The 17,755-nt window shown below is 37.4% G+C and overlaps 2 protein-coding genes across 8 annotated transcripts in view; one reads left to right on the top strand and one right to left on the bottom strand.

The window, feature by feature from the left end:
* TOP2B (DNA topoisomerase II beta) overlaps positions 1-12,778 on the top strand; it is a 62,941-nt gene extending 50,163 nt beyond the window's left edge. For both annotated transcript variants that reach the window (XM_082753759.1, XM_082753760.1), the window contains exons 23-36: positions 273-473; positions 2,274-2,469; positions 2,622-2,713; positions 3,833-3,988; positions 4,122-4,205; positions 5,251-5,448; positions 5,809-5,953; positions 7,127-7,285; positions 8,047-8,254; positions 8,742-8,824; positions 9,131-9,241; positions 10,965-11,081; positions 11,959-12,056; positions 12,293-12,778. In XM_082753759.1, coding sequence (XP_082609885.1) covers positions 273-473; positions 2,274-2,469; positions 2,622-2,713; positions 3,833-3,988; positions 4,122-4,205; positions 5,251-5,448; positions 5,809-5,953; positions 7,127-7,285; positions 8,047-8,254; positions 8,742-8,824; positions 9,131-9,241; positions 10,965-11,081; positions 11,959-12,056; positions 12,293-12,454 — 2,010 coding nt within the window. In that variant the 3' untranslated portion in view covers positions 12,455-12,778. The remainder of the gene's footprint in view (positions 1-272; positions 474-2,273; positions 2,470-2,621; positions 2,714-3,832; positions 3,989-4,121; positions 4,206-5,250; positions 5,449-5,808; positions 5,954-7,126; positions 7,286-8,046; positions 8,255-8,741; positions 8,825-9,130; positions 9,242-10,964; positions 11,082-11,958; positions 12,057-12,292) is intronic.
* A 57-nt stretch (positions 12,779-12,835) lies between these two features.
* RARB (retinoic acid receptor beta) overlaps positions 12,836-17,755 on the bottom strand; it is a 313,765-nt gene continuing 308,845 nt past the window's right edge. For 3 of the 6 annotated variants that reach the window (XM_082753762.1, XM_082753761.1, XM_082753763.1), the window contains exons 8-9: positions 16,284-16,442; positions 12,836-14,246 (exon numbers count right to left, since the gene is read on the bottom strand). In XM_082753762.1, coding sequence (XP_082609888.1) covers positions 14,050-14,246; positions 16,284-16,442 — 356 coding nt within the window. In that variant the 3' untranslated portion in view covers positions 12,836-14,049. The remainder of the gene's footprint in view (positions 14,247-16,283; positions 16,443-17,755) is intronic. The other 3 variants (XM_082753765.1, XM_082753766.1, XM_082753764.1) reach the window with 2 other exon arrangements.

Genomic DNA, 17,755 nt, shown 5'->3' with positions numbered 1-17,755 from the left:
TACTACAGTGAATATCTGCTTCTCCTGCTGAGTTAATATATTTTTCTTTCCCTTTCTCTTTTGAGTAGACTTTCCTGTCCTTCTTGGATGCCTCTTATTTTTTTTCTAGTTCTAGCCTTCATTTCACAGGTTATACTGGTTCTGTAAATTATCACTGGTATCAGATGTGATACACACAGAGTTGAAATCTTAGGTTGATTGTTAGGTTGGTTTCAGGAATTATGAATTTTAAGAAGTGTTTCAGTTTTTGGTTGTATTTTTTTTTTTAATAGGTGTACAAAGAACAAGTTCTAGAACCCATGTTGAATGGAACTGAAAAAACTCCAGCATTAATTTCTGACTATAAGGAATACCACACTGACACAACTGTGAAATTTGTTGTGAAGATGACAGAAGAAAAACTTGCACAGGCAGAAGCTGCTGGACTGCACAAAGTTTTTAAGCTTCAAACAAGTCTTACTTGTAATTCTATGGTAACTTTTTTATGTTTGGCTATCAGAATCCTTACAGTTGCTTGTTGTAAACTCGAATGTTTTTTGTAGTGGTTTTGGCATGAGACCAATTCTGTGCATGACTGAGCAAATCTCTCTTCATATTTTGCTGCTGCTAAGAAATAATTGTCAACTGTTTGAATTCATTCTTCCTGAAGATAATGCAAGTCTTGCTTTTTTGGTCACGTTGAGCCATGCCATTTGAATTTTAAAACTTCACTGGAACTGTGTGGGTATTGAACAGTACTGTGTATTTGAAATCATTTAAACAGTAGAAAAATTTATTACTGATGACAAATATTAATTCAATATGGATCAACAATCCCAATTTAGTCCTAATGGATCTTTCAAACCAAACTATACAGTCTCTGGGTAGTTAGTTTCCTATGACTGAAAACTTCCCATGCAGCTAGCCCAAAATGATTAATGTAAAGTTAATCATTCAAATAACTTTTCTGTATTATAATTAGATTTGAGTTTTAAACTTGAGACAAGTTCCATTTTCAAAATTGCACTTTATGCAGGACCTGTAACAGGATATCTGATGTTTCCACCAACATAACTCCCAGTTTAGGTTGTAAGGTATAGAAAATTCTATCCTTCAGCCGCTGAAGACGTAATGGTAATATAAATTACTTTACACTGATTCATTTTGTTTGTAGCAAGATGGGAGTAAGAATGTGAGTACACACACATGTATTTATTACAAGAGAGGCGCTTGAACTGTAATACAATTTCTGTCTGAATATTCCTAATAATCTGTCTTCACAGACTGGAAAAACCAGAATTCTAGTCTTTGTATGGCAGGTACTACTTTCAAACATCATCACAAAGCAAAACTACCAATACTGTTACCATTATGTCAACACATAAAAGCTATATGAAAATAGGTTTAAATTTAATTAAAGACCATGTGACTGGGAGATGATAAAGGCCTTGCTCAAACGATTTCGTAGATTATTTTAGAAAAGAGAATATGCCAAATAAATTGATAGTACTTCTCACAGTTTTGAACAACCATATGAACTACTGTAAAAATCTGTCTTCAAATTAATGTTTTAGCAGATTACAATTTTTTCACCTCAACCCTGCATTCTCTGCTTTTTGTGCTTGTGTAGGAATTCATCTATCCTAGCGTAAGCATCTTAAAAAGTTAGATGCATACGTGAGCTAGTTCATTATTCATCCAATTCCCAAATAGATGCCTTAGACAGATGAATTGCTCTCTGGAGGGGCTTATTTCTTTCAGCTGACTATAGAGGGCGCCTAGGGTGACTAGTTCACCTCTAAATGTCTAAACTGGAGATGTCAGAAGTCAGGCAGGATTGATTCCACCAGTGTGTAAAAATGATTTCTTACTTTGTGCTTGAACTTGAAGGATTTCTGGAGTGTTTAAAGTGACAGTTTTCACAGCTGAATTTAGAGGTTATTAAAGATGCTCTTCAACTGTTATGTTAAATGGTTGTGAATCATCAAGTGATGCTGAGCTTGTGCTTTAGCATTTAGGTAAAATTAGACATTTAACTGAACTCAGGCATACTTCTCTATATCCCTGTTTCTCTGCTTGAAAGTATTACCATAAATCTCGTGTTAAATCTATGTCATCAAAATAAAATCTATCCAGTTATTTATGTGCTCTATAGTTCCACAGTAAGGTTTGAGCTCACAGTCTTCAAAATTCTGCTCTTTGTATGATGCATGTATATGAGCAATAGAAATAAACTCTAACACAAAGCTTGAGTTATGCAGTCTCTCTCAAGCAGTATATTATGTATTTTATAGGTGCTATTTGATCATATGGGATGTTTAAAGAAGTATGAAACAGTGCAAGACATTTTGAAGGAGTTCTTTGATTTGCGATTACATTATTATAGTTTGCGCAAGGAATGGCTTGTGGGAATGTTGGGTGCAGAATCTACAAAACTTAACAACCAAGCTCGCTTCATTTTAGAGAAGATACAAGGAAAAATTACCATAGGTGAGTAAATACTCTGTAAAACGTGCGTTAGAATTGATAACAGTAGGGGAAAATGTGGAATTTATTTAAAAATAGTAAAACATTCTTGCATGTAAGATGCTTATTTTCAAGACATTTATTTATTTATTTTTGATTGTGTGTGTATCTTGTAGAGAATAGATCGAAAAGAGATTTGATTCAGATGTTGGTCCAGAGAGGTTATGAATCTGATCCAGTTAAAGCCTGGAAAGAAGCACAGGAAAAGGTAATGATCTGAAATCTCTGGATGCATTTGATGCTATTGTTATAAATGATACTCATTTTTTCAGATGTTTGTTTTCTAGTCGTCTAACTTATGACACAGCACTTGAAAAAGATTATTCATTACTCCTTCTCATTGGCTTCCATTCTAACAAATATAAACTCATATAGAAATATTGTTGCACAATATTGGTAATGTACATAGATAATTCTAAGACGAAAACTAGGTAAGGGTTGCAAATGAGAACGCAGACGACTGAATTTTCTAATCAAAACTGGCAACTTGACTTCTGACTGGATGATACGCTAAATGCTACATCAGTTATTCCAGATTTAAAACTGATATTTCCCTTATTATTTGTCACATTATAGTAAACACAATTATTTATATAGAACCTATATAGAACCTATTAATCGGTTTTCTGGAATGAAACTTGAATATTGTAAAGCTATGACTCTTGAAGTTACCTACAAGTGACTCAGACAGTTTTTTTTATTGCTCCAAAAGAATGACAAGTTTAATTTCATACTTTAGTACAGGAAGATGAAACTGCTTGCAAATTTTTGTCAACTACTACTTTTCTGGGCCATTACCACTGCTTTTGGCTATTTATTTTTCATTTCTCATTTGATTTGTTTTGCATTTTTTTATTACTACTGTATTTTAACTCCACGCAGTATAGTATTTTATAGCAAAACTATCATTAAGAGAAATTTTGATCCACCTTCAAGCCACAACTCTTACGTTCAAGGTTATTTTAGCAGATTGTATAGAAAAACACTGTGCTAATTTCTAAAGAAACAGATGTACATGCATATCCAAAGGGCAAAGGACTCCAGCCTATGTGAGATACAGAGGAGGGTACCAATTTCTGCGTCTAACAGGATACAAGGCATATGGCTAGCATTAGGTTCAGCTGTATTTTCTTAAATCAATGATTAAACAATACAACTATAGAAAGGGACAGGAACATGGGGTTTTGGAAAGGTACAGAAAAGTGTTTGTGTCATTGAATCTGTGAGGAAACACCTTACTACTCCAGCAAAGTGTTTTGGAGGAGTGTTAAGTAGATGCATAGAGCTAAGATTATTAATGCTTCTAAAACTGAATGTTTCACTTTAGGCAGCAGAAGAGGAGGACCCGCAGAACCAAAATGATGATGCATCCTCTGCTTCTGGCTCAACTTCTGGCCCTGATTTTAACTACATCTTAAACATGTCTCTGTGGTCGCTTACAAAAGAGAAAGTAGAAGAGCTAATTAAACACAGAGATTCAAAGGTTGGTACGCTGTGGGAGGCTTGTTCTGAAATGATTTAGTAATTACTGATGTTTCTAATTACCATGTTCAGTTTAGATAGTATTTACTTTGGCTGTAACTTAGTAACTTCTATGTTCTATTTTCACATTTTAGGAGAGAGAACTAAATGACCTTAAAAGGAAATCTTCATCAGATCTCTGGAAAGAAGACTTAGCAGCTTTCGTTGAAGAGCTTGAAGTATGTTTTACACATCTTTCTAAAAATATGTATTAAAAATAAGCAAAAATTAATAATAATAAAGAAGAACACATTTTGAATTAAAAACAGATGGTCCTCCAAATATAGGGAAAAGTGGGAAATTAGTTTTGGATAATTGAGTTCCTAGTTGTGGTCCTCAGGGATTTTTTCTTACATCTATACAATATCATGGTTTTTCCAAGTCAGTGAAAGGAAAATTACCAGAAGCAAATTCCTTTTTTGATGACACAAAGATTGAGAGTTGTAACTAGGAATAGTAATAATAATAGCAGTTGTACGTGTTCTAATCAGTTGTGAGGCAGTAAGCATTGTCAAATGCAAAGCAGTACATCTAGGAACAAAGCACGTAGACTATAAATATCAGATGAGGGTCTTTTACCTTGCCTCATTAGCAACTCTGGAAAAAGTTAAATGCATATTGGTGGGTAACTTGCTGAGCCTCAGTTTTCAGTGTTGCCAGAAAGTGGATGATGTAATCTTTTTGAGGTAGCACAGGATGATATAAATAAGGTATTTATTTTATTTATTTATTTTATTTCTCTGTGCGTTCGTTGTGCAGCTGTAATTCAAGGTATTCTGTTCTGAAGTCTCCTTTTCAGCTATATGTTGATATTGTGAAAGAAGCTGATGAAAGGACTGAAAAATGTGCCTTGCAGAAATTACTCTAAAAGCCAGTTTCTTGCTTTAAGTGATAAAAGATTGAAAAGTTACATCAGTACCTAGATATGTATATGAGGAACAAAATAGATAGATAAAAGAAAGATTTTCAATCCAGCAGTGTCCAAAAGTTCATGCTTACTTAGGCTTGAATGAAAGTATAATTTTTAACTGCATGGGGTAATTAAGAACTTACTAAGATCAAGTGGTTGTTTTTTCATTACTAGAATGTGTATTATAATTCATCTGACAATTAAGGGAAGTCTTATGCTCCATGTTAAGAAATTAATCATAAATAACCACTGGGTTCTGCTTTGTCCTTAATAAAAAAGATTTTTTTTCTCCCCCCCCACACGTTGTTTGTCAGAAAGTAGAAGCACAGGAAAGAGAAGATGTTTTGGCTGGCATGGTTGGCAAACCAATAAAAGGTAAAGTTGGTAAACCCAAGATGAAGAAACTTCAATTGGAAGAGACAATGCCATCACCATTTGGTAGAAGAATAGTTCCACAGATTACATCTGCAATGAAAGCAGATGCCAGTAGGAAACTGCTGAAAAAGAAAAAGGTAAATCAAACCAGTGTTGTAGTTACAATTATTTAAATTATTATTATTTAAATACTGTATTTTTCTATGCTGGTAACATAAGTCCAAGCCACTAGAACCCACTAATGCTCTTTATAATGTTCAGCTGCCTTAATGCACGGAAAAGTTAATACTGGATATCTTTTCTTTTGTGTTTGAAAGTCTCTTTTGACTACTTATTGTTGAGGTGCTTTTGTTAATTTTTTTTTTCCTTCCAAGACTATTCAACAACTGTTAATGGAGTCTACTTTCATTTATTATGTTCTACAAAGTTGTATTGCAGTTTTATCTTGAAATTTTAAAGGTATAATTTTATTTTGCGCAACTCTTTTATATTTTTAGGGTGATACTGATTCTCTAGCAATAAAAATGGAATTTGATGAAGAATTTGGTGGTGCACAAGCTGAGGGTGGTGGGGATGACTCACTGAATACGACAGCCTCAGCAACTAAAACCCCCAAAATTAAGAGAGAGAAGAAGGAGCCTGGTAAGATCCTTACACAGTCATCATTAAGCTTAAATGAATACTAATTTTGCATTAAGTATATTTTTTATATATTTAATAGGAGGTTGGAACTAGGTGATCTTTAAGGTCCCTTCCAACCTGAGCCTTTCAATGATTCTGTGATGATTCTGTATTTTTAACATGGTGGGAAGGGAATTATACCCATGTTAATCACTATTTCATCTGCTTTTCTTCCTTAAAGAGATGCGTGGAAATACTTGAAGCACTTTGGCATTACAGCATACGTAGAGATTAACAGCAGATGTAGTAAATGCTTAAGTTAAATATGTTGTCACTTCTATTATTGTTCTCTGCTTTTACTAACTTACTGAAATTTCTGTTAAGTGAACTGCTTTTCTGAGGGTGGGGATAGATTTTCTACATCTGATTTTGAGGGGGAGTTCTAAATCTTGTTCTAAATCTTCTATGTAGAAAGAAATAGATAAGTAGAAAAACATTGAAGGGCCAGCACTGACCTTCAGTCTCAGTGTAATAGTACAGGCTGTAGAACTTGATTGAAGACATCTATTTCTGATTGACATATTCAGTCATTCTGACTGTTTACCAGTATGCATGTTATGGCTTGGCTTAGTAAGCTCACCGAGTCCATTTATGACTGAGTTGTCTACGTGAAGCTCAGATCCACCCTAGCCAGTGTTGAGCCAGAGCCAATTAGCCCAACTTGACCTGAGCTTGCCCTGCAGTTGACTGACTTGTATCCCCCAATATCCCCCCTCTGCTTCCCATGTTAATTGGATTTTTCCCATAGCTGTTTGTGATCCTGTTCCCTGAATAATGGAAAACTGTGCTTTTCCTGGAAAATCCCAGCAACCTTTAAAAAATGGAAATTTGCACAAGAGCTAAAACTTCAAATAAGAGACTTTTAAGTTTTTCTGTCATAAAACAAATATGTTTGGCAGCAGCAGGTCAGGTTCTGTGTGAAATTATTTCATCACATTGTTAAGTTTTCCTTCAGGAAGTAGAAGAAAATTTATGATGTTTAAAGGAAAGTTTTTTAAGATAAATTATATTAAGTTTATGCATCATAAGCAATTAGAAAAGGCGAAGTGTCTTTCTGTTTTTTTTGTTTGTTTGTTTGTTTTTCCACTTTTCTTCCCTTCCCCTGACTGTAACAGATGCTTTAACTTGTTACAGGCACTAGAGTAAGAAGAACACCATCATCTACAAAATCCAGTGGAAAAAAAGTGAAGAAACGAAACCCATGGTCAGATGATGAATCCAAGTCTGAAAGTGATTTAGAAGAGAATGAGCCTGTGATTATTCCAAGAGACTCTCTGCTTAGGAGAGCTGCAGGTACCCAAGCTTTTGTGAAATGTGCATTGTGACTGAAAGTTTAAGCTACAAACCTCCATTCTCATTTGACCACAGCATCCTGTTGGGACTTTATCTCCTACAGATAGCTTGCGTTATATTTTTTTCACTGTGATGATTCCAGAAAACCTCTTAATGGCAGAACCAGGAATTGCTACAGAAGCAACTGTAACTTTGTCCAGAAATCTTTTACTTTATCCAATACAATAGAATAGAAATTACTCACCAAAAAAAAAAAAAAAAAAAAAAAAAGGACACTAATGCAGTTATCTTGTCAAACAAGGAAGCAAGACAATGTTTGACAAAACAATCCCAAAACTGTAATGGCTAAAAAATAAAATAAAATAAAAATCAGAACAGCCTAGGAAAGTCAGAAGTACCAGAGTCTGAAAGTTTTAAAAATATCTAAATATTTGATAGTTTAAAAAAAAAAAAAAAAAAAAAAGATTTTTCTGGAAAATTGTTGATAGATTTTTCAAGCTCTTGATTGTGCTTCTACAGTGATGTCTTCATAACGCCATAAGCCGAAGGTACCTGAGCAAGCCACAAGAGGTGTCAGATACTTCATAGCAGTTTAAAACAAATACCTCTATTCTTCCAGACTCAAACAAGTTTCTTTTCCCCCACGCGTTTTGTCTTGTATAATCTGAGGCATGGGTTGTGTAGTGACTTCCACTTTGTTTTATTTATGTAGTAACATAACCAGCTATCTTGAAATGTGTAAATATGTATTTTTCTTTCAGCTGAGAGGCCCAAATATACGTTTGACTTCTCAGAAGAAGAAGATGATGCCGATGATGATGACGATGCCAACAATAACAATGATTTGGATGAACTTAAAGTAAAAGCTTCTCCAGTTACAAATGATAGAGAGGATGAGTTCGTTCCCTCAGACAGTTTAGAAAAAGATGAATATGACTTCTCCCCAGCTAAATCAAAGCCATCTCCAGAGTAAGTACTGGAATTCAGCAGTATTTATGTTCTAATAATTTTTTATATGTATAAGTTCTTAAACAAAACATCGATCAATTATTAATCTACATGTGCCTTGTAAAATAAAATTTATACATTGCTGGGGAGGAATGAAAGTCTTCGCATTGCAATTGACCAGTACAGGGGAAAACGTGACTTACCCATCAAGAATAAAGTGCCAGTAATGTCATCTGTTAAAATGCTTTTAAGTAACATTTTCTGGTGTTCCTTCTTGAACCAGCTTGGTATAGAGAGCTATTGATAAAAATGTAGTACTGTTAATTTTAAATGCTTACAGTACATGACTGGAAAGTGATTTTAAGAATTTGACTGCTGCAAGCATACACAAAGATGGTAGAAATGCATTGTAGTGCCCAAAGAGGAATTTAATCTCTTATAGACACTATAATGTCTCATTATTTCAGTATGTAGTTAATGCAATTTCTTGTTGTTTCTTGTTTGGAAGGAGGAAAACGTCTCAAGAGAAGAAAAATCAAGATTTTGGGAACATCTTCTCTTTCCCATCTTACTCGCAGAAGACAGATGATGGTGAGCTTGTTTTCACTGATCTATTTGCCATTAGCAACTGTTATGGACTGTGTTAGGGGATTTATTTTGTTAACACAAAACTCATGAAGTAGTTGTAGAAGAAAGATGTTGAGATTTATAAAGGGGAAAGAGGTTCTGATCCTTAGAGGAACATAGCTTGTATCACAGATAAGAAAATCACAGTACATCCATAGCCTAGCTGTAGTATCAGAGGAATGTTTCTGTTAGATTGAATTTGACTTACCGATGAATGATTTTAAATATGCAGTGAACAAATCTTAATTTAAACACACTCTGTGATTATAGACACAACAAAATTGGACAGTGATGAAGAGGATTCTACTCCTGTTTTCTCTTCATCTTTCACCCCAAAACAAGCAGAGAAAATTCCAAGTAAAACAGTAGCTGCTAAAAAAGGTAAGTGTAGGATTATCCCATAAGTCAATCCTTTTTAAAAAAACTCTTCCACCTTTGAATCATCTCTTTACATCTTAAAAGTGTTTTTACATCTTTGCCCAAATTATTCATGATCACAGTTTGATGATCATGGTTTGTTTGACAGTGCAGTGATAACCTAACGTGCTTAGTTCTTGGTCAGCTAGTCTCCTTCTAGTCATCTCCTCAATTCTGTGTCCATCGTCATGCCCTGTGTCAGCAGCCTGTTCAAAACCCATCTTCTGGCATTGCAATATTCCATTCACTCACCCTCACGCTGGGGGATGCCCATTGTGTAGCTGAAACAATTATTCCAGACAGCTGTTTGATTTTCTGTGACTTCAGAGCTTGGATTTGTGAGGACAGGAAGCTGAAACTAAAGAACTACTTGTTCTGCCTTGCTGTCTGTACAGTCACATCCCCTTCTCAGAGAAGGGAACATAAAAGAATAGAAAGGAAAATAAGGGATTAGGTAGGAGTTCAGTTTCTTTTCAGACTTCAATCAATTTGAGATGAAATCTCCTGATCTCTGGTGTGCACTACAGAGGATCAAGAGACTGCTGAGCTTGCTTTCCATGCACTCTTTGAGAGGCCTGTGGTTCTAGTGCTTTAGAGTAAGCCTAAGAGAAATCCCCAAACCAGTCTTACTCTCTGATTGTAAGCAGCTGCTCGCCTTGAATAGCACAGCCGTCAGATTCCAGCAGTGAGAAGTCCCCTGCGCATCAGCTGTGGGACTGACTCCGTTCCTGAGCCTTCTGCCAAAAATGTGGGCTTCTTGAGAGCGTGCATACCTTGACGTCAGTGCGAACTTCCATTTTATGTCATGGTACCAAGCGGAGAGCTTGGCTCTCCTGATCAGGCCTAGTTGCTGTCCGTGATCCTTCCCAGTTGTACGGTGCAGGAACCACTAAGACAGTGGCTCAGAAGCCCACTGGGAGGGAGATGAGTGTTCTGGAAGCCATGGACACTATTACTTTAGCTCCAGGTGCCATTTAAGAGTTCTGTCATCTTTGGATTTGCTGTTCTGCGAGAGAACTCATCCCCAGGAGATGACCAGTGACGACAGGCTCAGTTTCTAGGGGGTGGGGTACAAGCAGTGTTTGTGGCAGCGTATCGTGCTGCTCTTTCATTCCCCGGTTACTTCCTTCTCCCGAATTCCTGGTTTGTCAGCCACAAGCCCGCGCCTTTTCTAACATCAGTTAACAGAATTTGAGGACTCGGGGCCAACTGAACACAGCTGCATATCACGGCTTATCTGCGGGGTAGTGCTTGGCAATGGAGCACATTTTGCTTCAACATCACCAAAGTAAAATAGTAAGACAACGTCAGGGGCTGAGGTTTAGGCGTCCTCCTACAGCACTGTATAGGTTTTGGCCAGGTAATTGTGCCTTGCACAATGCCTTGTGCTGTTCGTATGAAATTTGCCTACTAAAAGATGAAAGAGTATTTAATTCAAGGCACTGGAATGGACTGAAGGCACTGATACCCCTTAATTAGAGTGTGACAAAGAAAACCGCCTGTTTATTTCTCACTGTTCTAGCATACAAGTTAAAATTTGTTCTTGCCATGTGCAGAAACTGCTCCTCTCATTTTAATATCTGCCATTCATGCTGTAATATCTGCCATTTATGCTGTAACCTAATAAAATTGAATACTTTAACCAGTATATGAATTTAACACATTTGGTATCTCTAACTTCCAACAGCAAAAGTAGATGCGCCACCTAAACCCAAAAGGGCTCCCAAGGCCAAGAAGGTGGAAACTATAAACTCTGACTCGGATTCAGAATTTGGCATTCCAAAGAAGACCGCAGCACCCAAAGGTAAGAATTCTGGTGTAATGCTGACAAGCAGCACGCAAGGCTGTGCGCTCTGTCATGATGGGGTCATGATGACTTTCAAAAGGCAGTAGAAGCAGTCTCTAAGCGTAGAACCTCGTTGGTTTATTAGTAAATGAATCACCAGTGGATTATTCAGCCATGAGCTTTTTGTGCGACAAGTTTACCAGCTTTTGACAATCAATAATGTGAACTTTTGATCTGACCTTAACTGCTTGGAATGCATTTAATAACTCCAAACCCCTGTGAATCGCTCAGCTCCTCTCTTGGGTGCTGCTTAGTTTCATTCTTTGATCTCAACTTTATACGAGTCAGTAAAATGTTGGTAACTCTAATAAGTAAGATTTTCTGGCTCTTGTTGGCATCCCGTTCTCAGATGCCACAGTCCTCAGAAGAGAGTGACAGCAGCACATCAGCATACCAGTGATTTGATCAGAACCGTTCGTAAAGGCAAAGGATGTGTCGCTGCTGGTGGCTGCGGTTCGCAGTAAATTTACTGAGCTGTGAAGGTGAATTTAATGCTGCATAATTAGTACAGAAGGCTACTGAGGACTTGCGGTGCACCAGGAGTCTGGAAGTTTAGCTAATGAAGTTTGGCCCTGTCTTGAACCAGCAGCATGAATTGATAGCATGAATGGTAACTGCAGAAATATGAAAGAGTTAAACTGGGAATATCAAATACATTGTATTTTACTGCTGTTGTGAAGATGGTTAAGCTGTAAAATAAATTTCATCTTTAACATGTAGACATTACTAAAATGTAGTACTTTCACATTTGTTCAGTTTGCTGAATGTTGTTTGTTTATTAAAAAAAAGAAAAGAAAAAGAAAAAGAGAGTCAATTTATATATTCTCCATCCTAGGAAAAGGTAGAGGGGCAAAGAAAAGGAAAGCATCCAGTTCAGAAAATGAAGGTGAATACAACCCTGGGAAGAAGACACCTAAATCCACACCAAGCAAGGTCAGTTTCCACTACAGTCCATTCTTGTAAAATAATAATAATTATTATTATAATAATAATACCGTAGGGATCACTTTAGCTGAAAGGTACGCGTTTGTACTGTGGTTTGCTGATACAGCACCCGGGGTGTAGGTGTGGTCAGGCAGTAGGTGTTAGGGAAGGTTTGCTTCAGTTGTGAATGTTCGAATGCAGCACGTGCAGAGCTTCACAACTGATTTGTCTTTTCTTTTCCAAAGAAATCTAAGAAGGCCGCTTTCGACCAGGATTCGGATGTGGAAATCTTTCAGTCAGGCTTTGCCTCTGAAACAGCCCCGAAGCCCCGGACAGGCCGGGCTAGAAAAGAAGTAAAATATTTTGCAGAGTCTGATGAAGATGATGATTTTGATATGTTTAATTAAGTGCCCAAAGAGCACACAAATGTTTTCCAACAACTATCTTGTGTTGTCCTTTTGTCCCTTCTGTCGCAAACTTTTGTACATTTGACTTATTTTATGTGATAATGTAATTGATGGTTTTTATTATTGTGTGTAGGCATTTTAACATTTTGTTCTTACACCTACAGTTTTATGCTCTTTTTTACTCATTGAAATGTCATGTATTTGTCTGACTGGCTTGTAGAGATGTTCTAGACAGCTGTGCTAAAGCACATTTTAATTGTCATGGTTGCAAACAGCAAACCTGCTTTTTGAAATGAAGTTTAAACATTAAAAAATGGAAAACTATCTTGTGTGTGTGCATGTGTAAAATCTGGACTATTTCTACGCAGGTTTTTTTAAAATAAATATATTTTATTCTTTGCCAGGAGACTCCATGGAAAAAGGTAAACAGTATATGAACATAGAAAGCATTGTTAAACAATCTCAATGTACAAACAGAGCCAGTGAAAGTACATCACAGACTTGCTAGAATATATAAAAAAAAAATCCACTAGTGCTTTAAATGAAACCTAAGAAACTGACACTTTAAATCTGTTAACCATTCTACCACAGTTTTCACTCTGCTTCATGGTGATTTATCAAGGCCAAGAAGGCAGATCCTCTCCTTGTATTTCTGGAAGTCCTAGCTGTACTTCCCTGGCACCCGGAAGGCTGGATAACCCAGCTAGTTCCTGGCAGTTGATTCTTACGGAAATACCCTAGACTCACCAAGTCAAAAGCTGTAAATGAGTCTGCTGGTTATCATCCCATGAAGTTTCCCTAATGGCTTGTGAACAAGTAAACAAAAACATGGTAACACTGAGAAGTGTTTCTGCCTTGGAGGCTATCGTTACTGTCGAAATGTTGCAGTTACTTGTGGAGCTAGGTCACCAGCCAGGTAAGAAACCACTTTTTTTCCTTTTAAAGTGACGTTAACAGTGGAACAAGTGACATCTGAATAACTGAGCTGGCAGTTACTGCTGATACTGATGTCTTTTCTGCTAGTGCAGTGAATTTTTGTATACTTTTTACAAGGAGATGCAAACTGAGGGCATCAAAGAGAAGTTTTCATTTAACTAAATCAGACGGTCCTTGCGACTTCCTTTCCTGGATGTGTACAGTAGTCCATTTCGTCTGGTTGGTGTCTTGATCGCTTTAGGTATGAGAGACAAAAGGAAAGCACCAAACATCCAGTATAGAAAGTACAGCCATACAGGTGTATGTACAAAGTCATCAGAATGCAACCAGAATTTAAAGTCTGAGATCTGTCTTGTCACCATGCAGTCTTGAATGTTCAGAGGAGAAAACAGAAGCTTAACTATTTTTTTTTTTTTGCATGAAATGGCTGATTTAGAGTTTCAAAAGTTTGCATTTTCTATTTTTAAGAGTTTAAACAGCAAGGAGTATATATCGATACATATGAAAATTTCTTGGTCCTTGTTGAGTTTTTATCTATATATATATACATATATAGATATATATTAAGTCCAGAAACTAAGCAGCAGTAAAAATGTTTCTCTTGCTTTTCATCCCTGTACATAAGGTATTAGGAATGTCTGAAGTAGCTGGAAAATGTCTTATTGCACCATGGGGGATTGACTGACACTGCTGTTATCCACTGAACTAGGTGAGATACTGGGACTGTGTTCTGCAGTGTTTCCATTTGAGGTCGGTGTCAGTGGTTCGTGTCCTTCAGAGTTCTCCAACATTTCCTGAATGAGAGGCGGCATGGATCCAGGAATTTCCATTTTCAATGTAATGACACGTTCTGCACCTTTAAAAAGAAAACAAAAAGAAGTTCTTTCCATTAGGACGATTTGTACAATTTCTTTTTCCTTAGCACCATCAGTGGCAATTTCAGGGAACATTATTTTAATGGATTCGGTGTCTCCCTCTGTAGTTCTGCATACAAAATTACGTAAGTAAGTGAACTGCTTCCTTCATTGCAGGAAAATGGAGTTAGATGAGCACTCCTTAGCAAATTAGTTTTAAATTGTGATCGTAGCACTTGATATTACAGCACAGGTAAATTGGATGAAACGCTTCTTTTCAGAGACGGAACCAGAATGGCATTAAATGATACTGACAAATTAAATTCAACGGTGATCACTAAATGTCTTTATAAATTGGAATATACGTTATAGTCTTTAATCCAGACTGAATCTGCAAGGAGGACAAAAATGTTGCCTGATTCGTGTTAAATAGCTGAGGAATAGGCATGTTAAATAGGCACAGCAATATGAGAGAAGTAAATAATTCTTTTCCACATAGCAAACCGTGAGGTAAGAATCAGAATTTAACAAACCCTTGTGCTATAAAAGACCAAACTCAGGCAAATGGATACTTTTGTGAAGCTGCCTTCTGCAGCCTGCAGGTGTTTTGTCTCATGCTAATTAACCACAAAAGTACACAGAAACACTGTTTACATCTGATTTAACTGGAGCTAACCACCCATTCACTACTTTCCCTCCAGTAACAACAATGGGTATTTTTATATAGAGACGGCTTCGCAGGCTATTGTGTGTAGGATTAAACACAATTACTCTATTAATCCTGACTACTCAGACTGTGAGACAATAACTAACACGAGTACAGGGGGGGAAAAAACAACACAATGAAGCACGGTGCTCCTAGGGTGCATTGGGGCTTCTTGAACACATCGCACATGCAGGAAAGACCAACGCACGCCCTGCCCAGATCCCTCACACCACAACATCTGCCCCGTACGGGCAGCGCCCTGCCAGGCACCTGCAGTTACCTCTGAGGGACCCACGAAGGGACGAGTAAATTACTGACACGCAGAGGAGACCTCCCCTGCTGGGTGGACAGAGCTCCTCAGAGAACAGAAAGGTTACTGCTAGGGAAAGCCAGATCTGTACAGCAGCGTAACGCTGTCCCTCTGAACACTGCTACTGGCTGCTGCTTCCAGGGGTAAGCAAGCAACGGTCAGAAAACCCTGGGCTATTTTCAGGCACCAGTAACACCAATGCAGCCTAAGTGCTACGTTCTTGCTGCAAGCAGGTGATGTATTTGAAGGACTGAAAGTAAGATACTAAAACAGTGAGTGTGTACAGTAAAGATTCCCTTCCACACTGAAGCACAAACGTGCTTTACAAAGTTTGTTGCTGGTGGGGAAAGGATTTTGTCTATCAATCAAGACAACTTCAGACATTTCAGAGCCATCAACCTCAGAGTTCAAATATCTGGTATAATACATCTCATAAGATTCCTGACCATCAGCTTAAAATGAGCCAAATGGAATACAAATCTGCGCTTTTTAAAAATGAAAAGAAGGAAAAAAGAGCCAACAAAATTAAAAAGAAAATAGCCTGACTATTGCAGAAACATTCCAGAGAGAGCCTGTGGACATCTTTTGCTCATCCATGCTGCTACAGTGTACACGCTGGGGGGAGCACACGCAGTCACAGCAATAACCCCAGGCTGGAGGGGAGAGCTTGTGCCTGTGCCTTAGCTGAGGAGCTTCAAAAATCATCTAGAAAGGCAACGACCGACTTCCCACACGAATACTGATGAAGTCCCCTAACGAACCAGTCTCACTGTCAGGAACAAAGGAACAAGCACCACAACTGCAAAACTACTGATAACTTCACACAGAATCGCATGAAGAACGTAGCACTGTGCATGTAAAGTAGAACCAATTTCAGCACGGCAGTTACATGAGCAAGGGGGAAAAGAAAGGCCAAGAAGACCCCCCAGTTACGTTAAACAAACAAACAACCGCCCAGGTCTTCAGGCCTGTTTCCTCTGAAAGCAGCATTGACGCTGAATTACTGTGAAATAGGGTAGGTACCTTTTGCACTGATGCTACGAAGATCTGTGATTTTCATTAAGATCTTTGGAAACATATGAGGCTTGTTGGGTCGTCTCTTTCGGATATAAATTTTCAGTGCCTCAAGCAATGGTTCCTGAAGCTTATCCACTTTCATCGGTTCTTCGAGGTCCTGGCGATCTGCAGGAAGTATCAGATCACAGATTTTAAATACATTTTTTTTTCATCACAGAAAAAAAAAAATCACAGAAGTGAAAACTTTCCATGTTCTCAATTCTCCCTGAATTTCATCATTTCCTCCACTTATGTGGAGAACTACGCTGTGCAGCTTGTATTCCATAGGAAGATGACAAACCCCAGTTTTCCAAAACTGGGACTCATTTTCCCTTGGTTACTGGGGAGGTTTGACATTTGAATGGTCCGGAATTACCAGCACCTCCCTCTCCACGGGGAGAACACCTTGCTGCAAACTATACTTACAATTAATTTTGTATGAATCATTTGTAAGATATCTACGTATACAAAGAGATTACAGATGATTTATTTTTTGTATCAATACTAACCCAAAGTGAGTTACCATCATATATCAGCAGATGGCAGTGCTAGCTTGAGTGACAGCAAACATCACCATAAAGCAGGATACACCAGTAACACATCCATGACGTGTCAGAATCCGTCACTGCTTTTGGTGGGATATGGTTAGAGACACAAAAGCAGAATGATTTTGTACTGAAGGTCCACTGTCAACAAAGACTGACTTTTGTTGTTACAACAGTTGGTCTCTAATAGCACTTAAAGTACTGTGAAGTGTAATTATGCAAAAAATAGTATCAAGTTTGCATTTCAATAAAATGGCTCAGCTAAACACAGCCTGATTCTAATGCAAGTCCAACATTTGCACAGTAGGAGAGAAAGCAGGTGATCAAAATTTACCTTACAGAGGATTTTGGAAAATATCTGAGACTTTTTTGTCTTTCAAATGTACAGTTTTACCTGATTTTACCTGGCACTGTCCTTCTCAGTTGTAATCAGACCCCAAAAAATCATTGCCTACTTCTCCTAAAGAAGGTCATCACCAGTGAGTTCTGTGCGAATGTAACGATGTGCATGCAACTTGCAAGTTTATTTATGAGCAAAAGTTGCATAAAGGGCGTCTTGCTCTAGCACAGCTCATTCATTCACACAGGTGCCCACATACTGCTTAGGAAAAATGCAAGAGGATATATATGTATATATATCCTGTAGTCCTTTATGAGGCATCTGCCTGACAGTCTGATCCAATTCATTCAAAACCCTAATAAAAACAATAACCATCAGCAGTGGAAAACAAATCTTTAGTGTAGGTGATGTACTTATATGTAAGTCACTAATATCACTTACAGTGTAAGTGATAACTTATATGTAATATATAATAATAGTATGTATGTATCTTTATATATATATATATATACATATACACATATTTTAGTACAGGAAAGCCAAGCAAGTAGAAC

This window comes from Aythya marila (assembly GCF_965140915.1).
Source record: "Aythya marila genome assembly, chromosome: 2".
Lineage (NCBI taxonomy): Eukaryota > Metazoa > Chordata > Aves > Anseriformes > Anatidae > Aythya > Aythya marila.
Note: the sequence above shows the minus strand (reverse complement) of the source record. Positions and strands in the feature narration are given on the sequence as shown.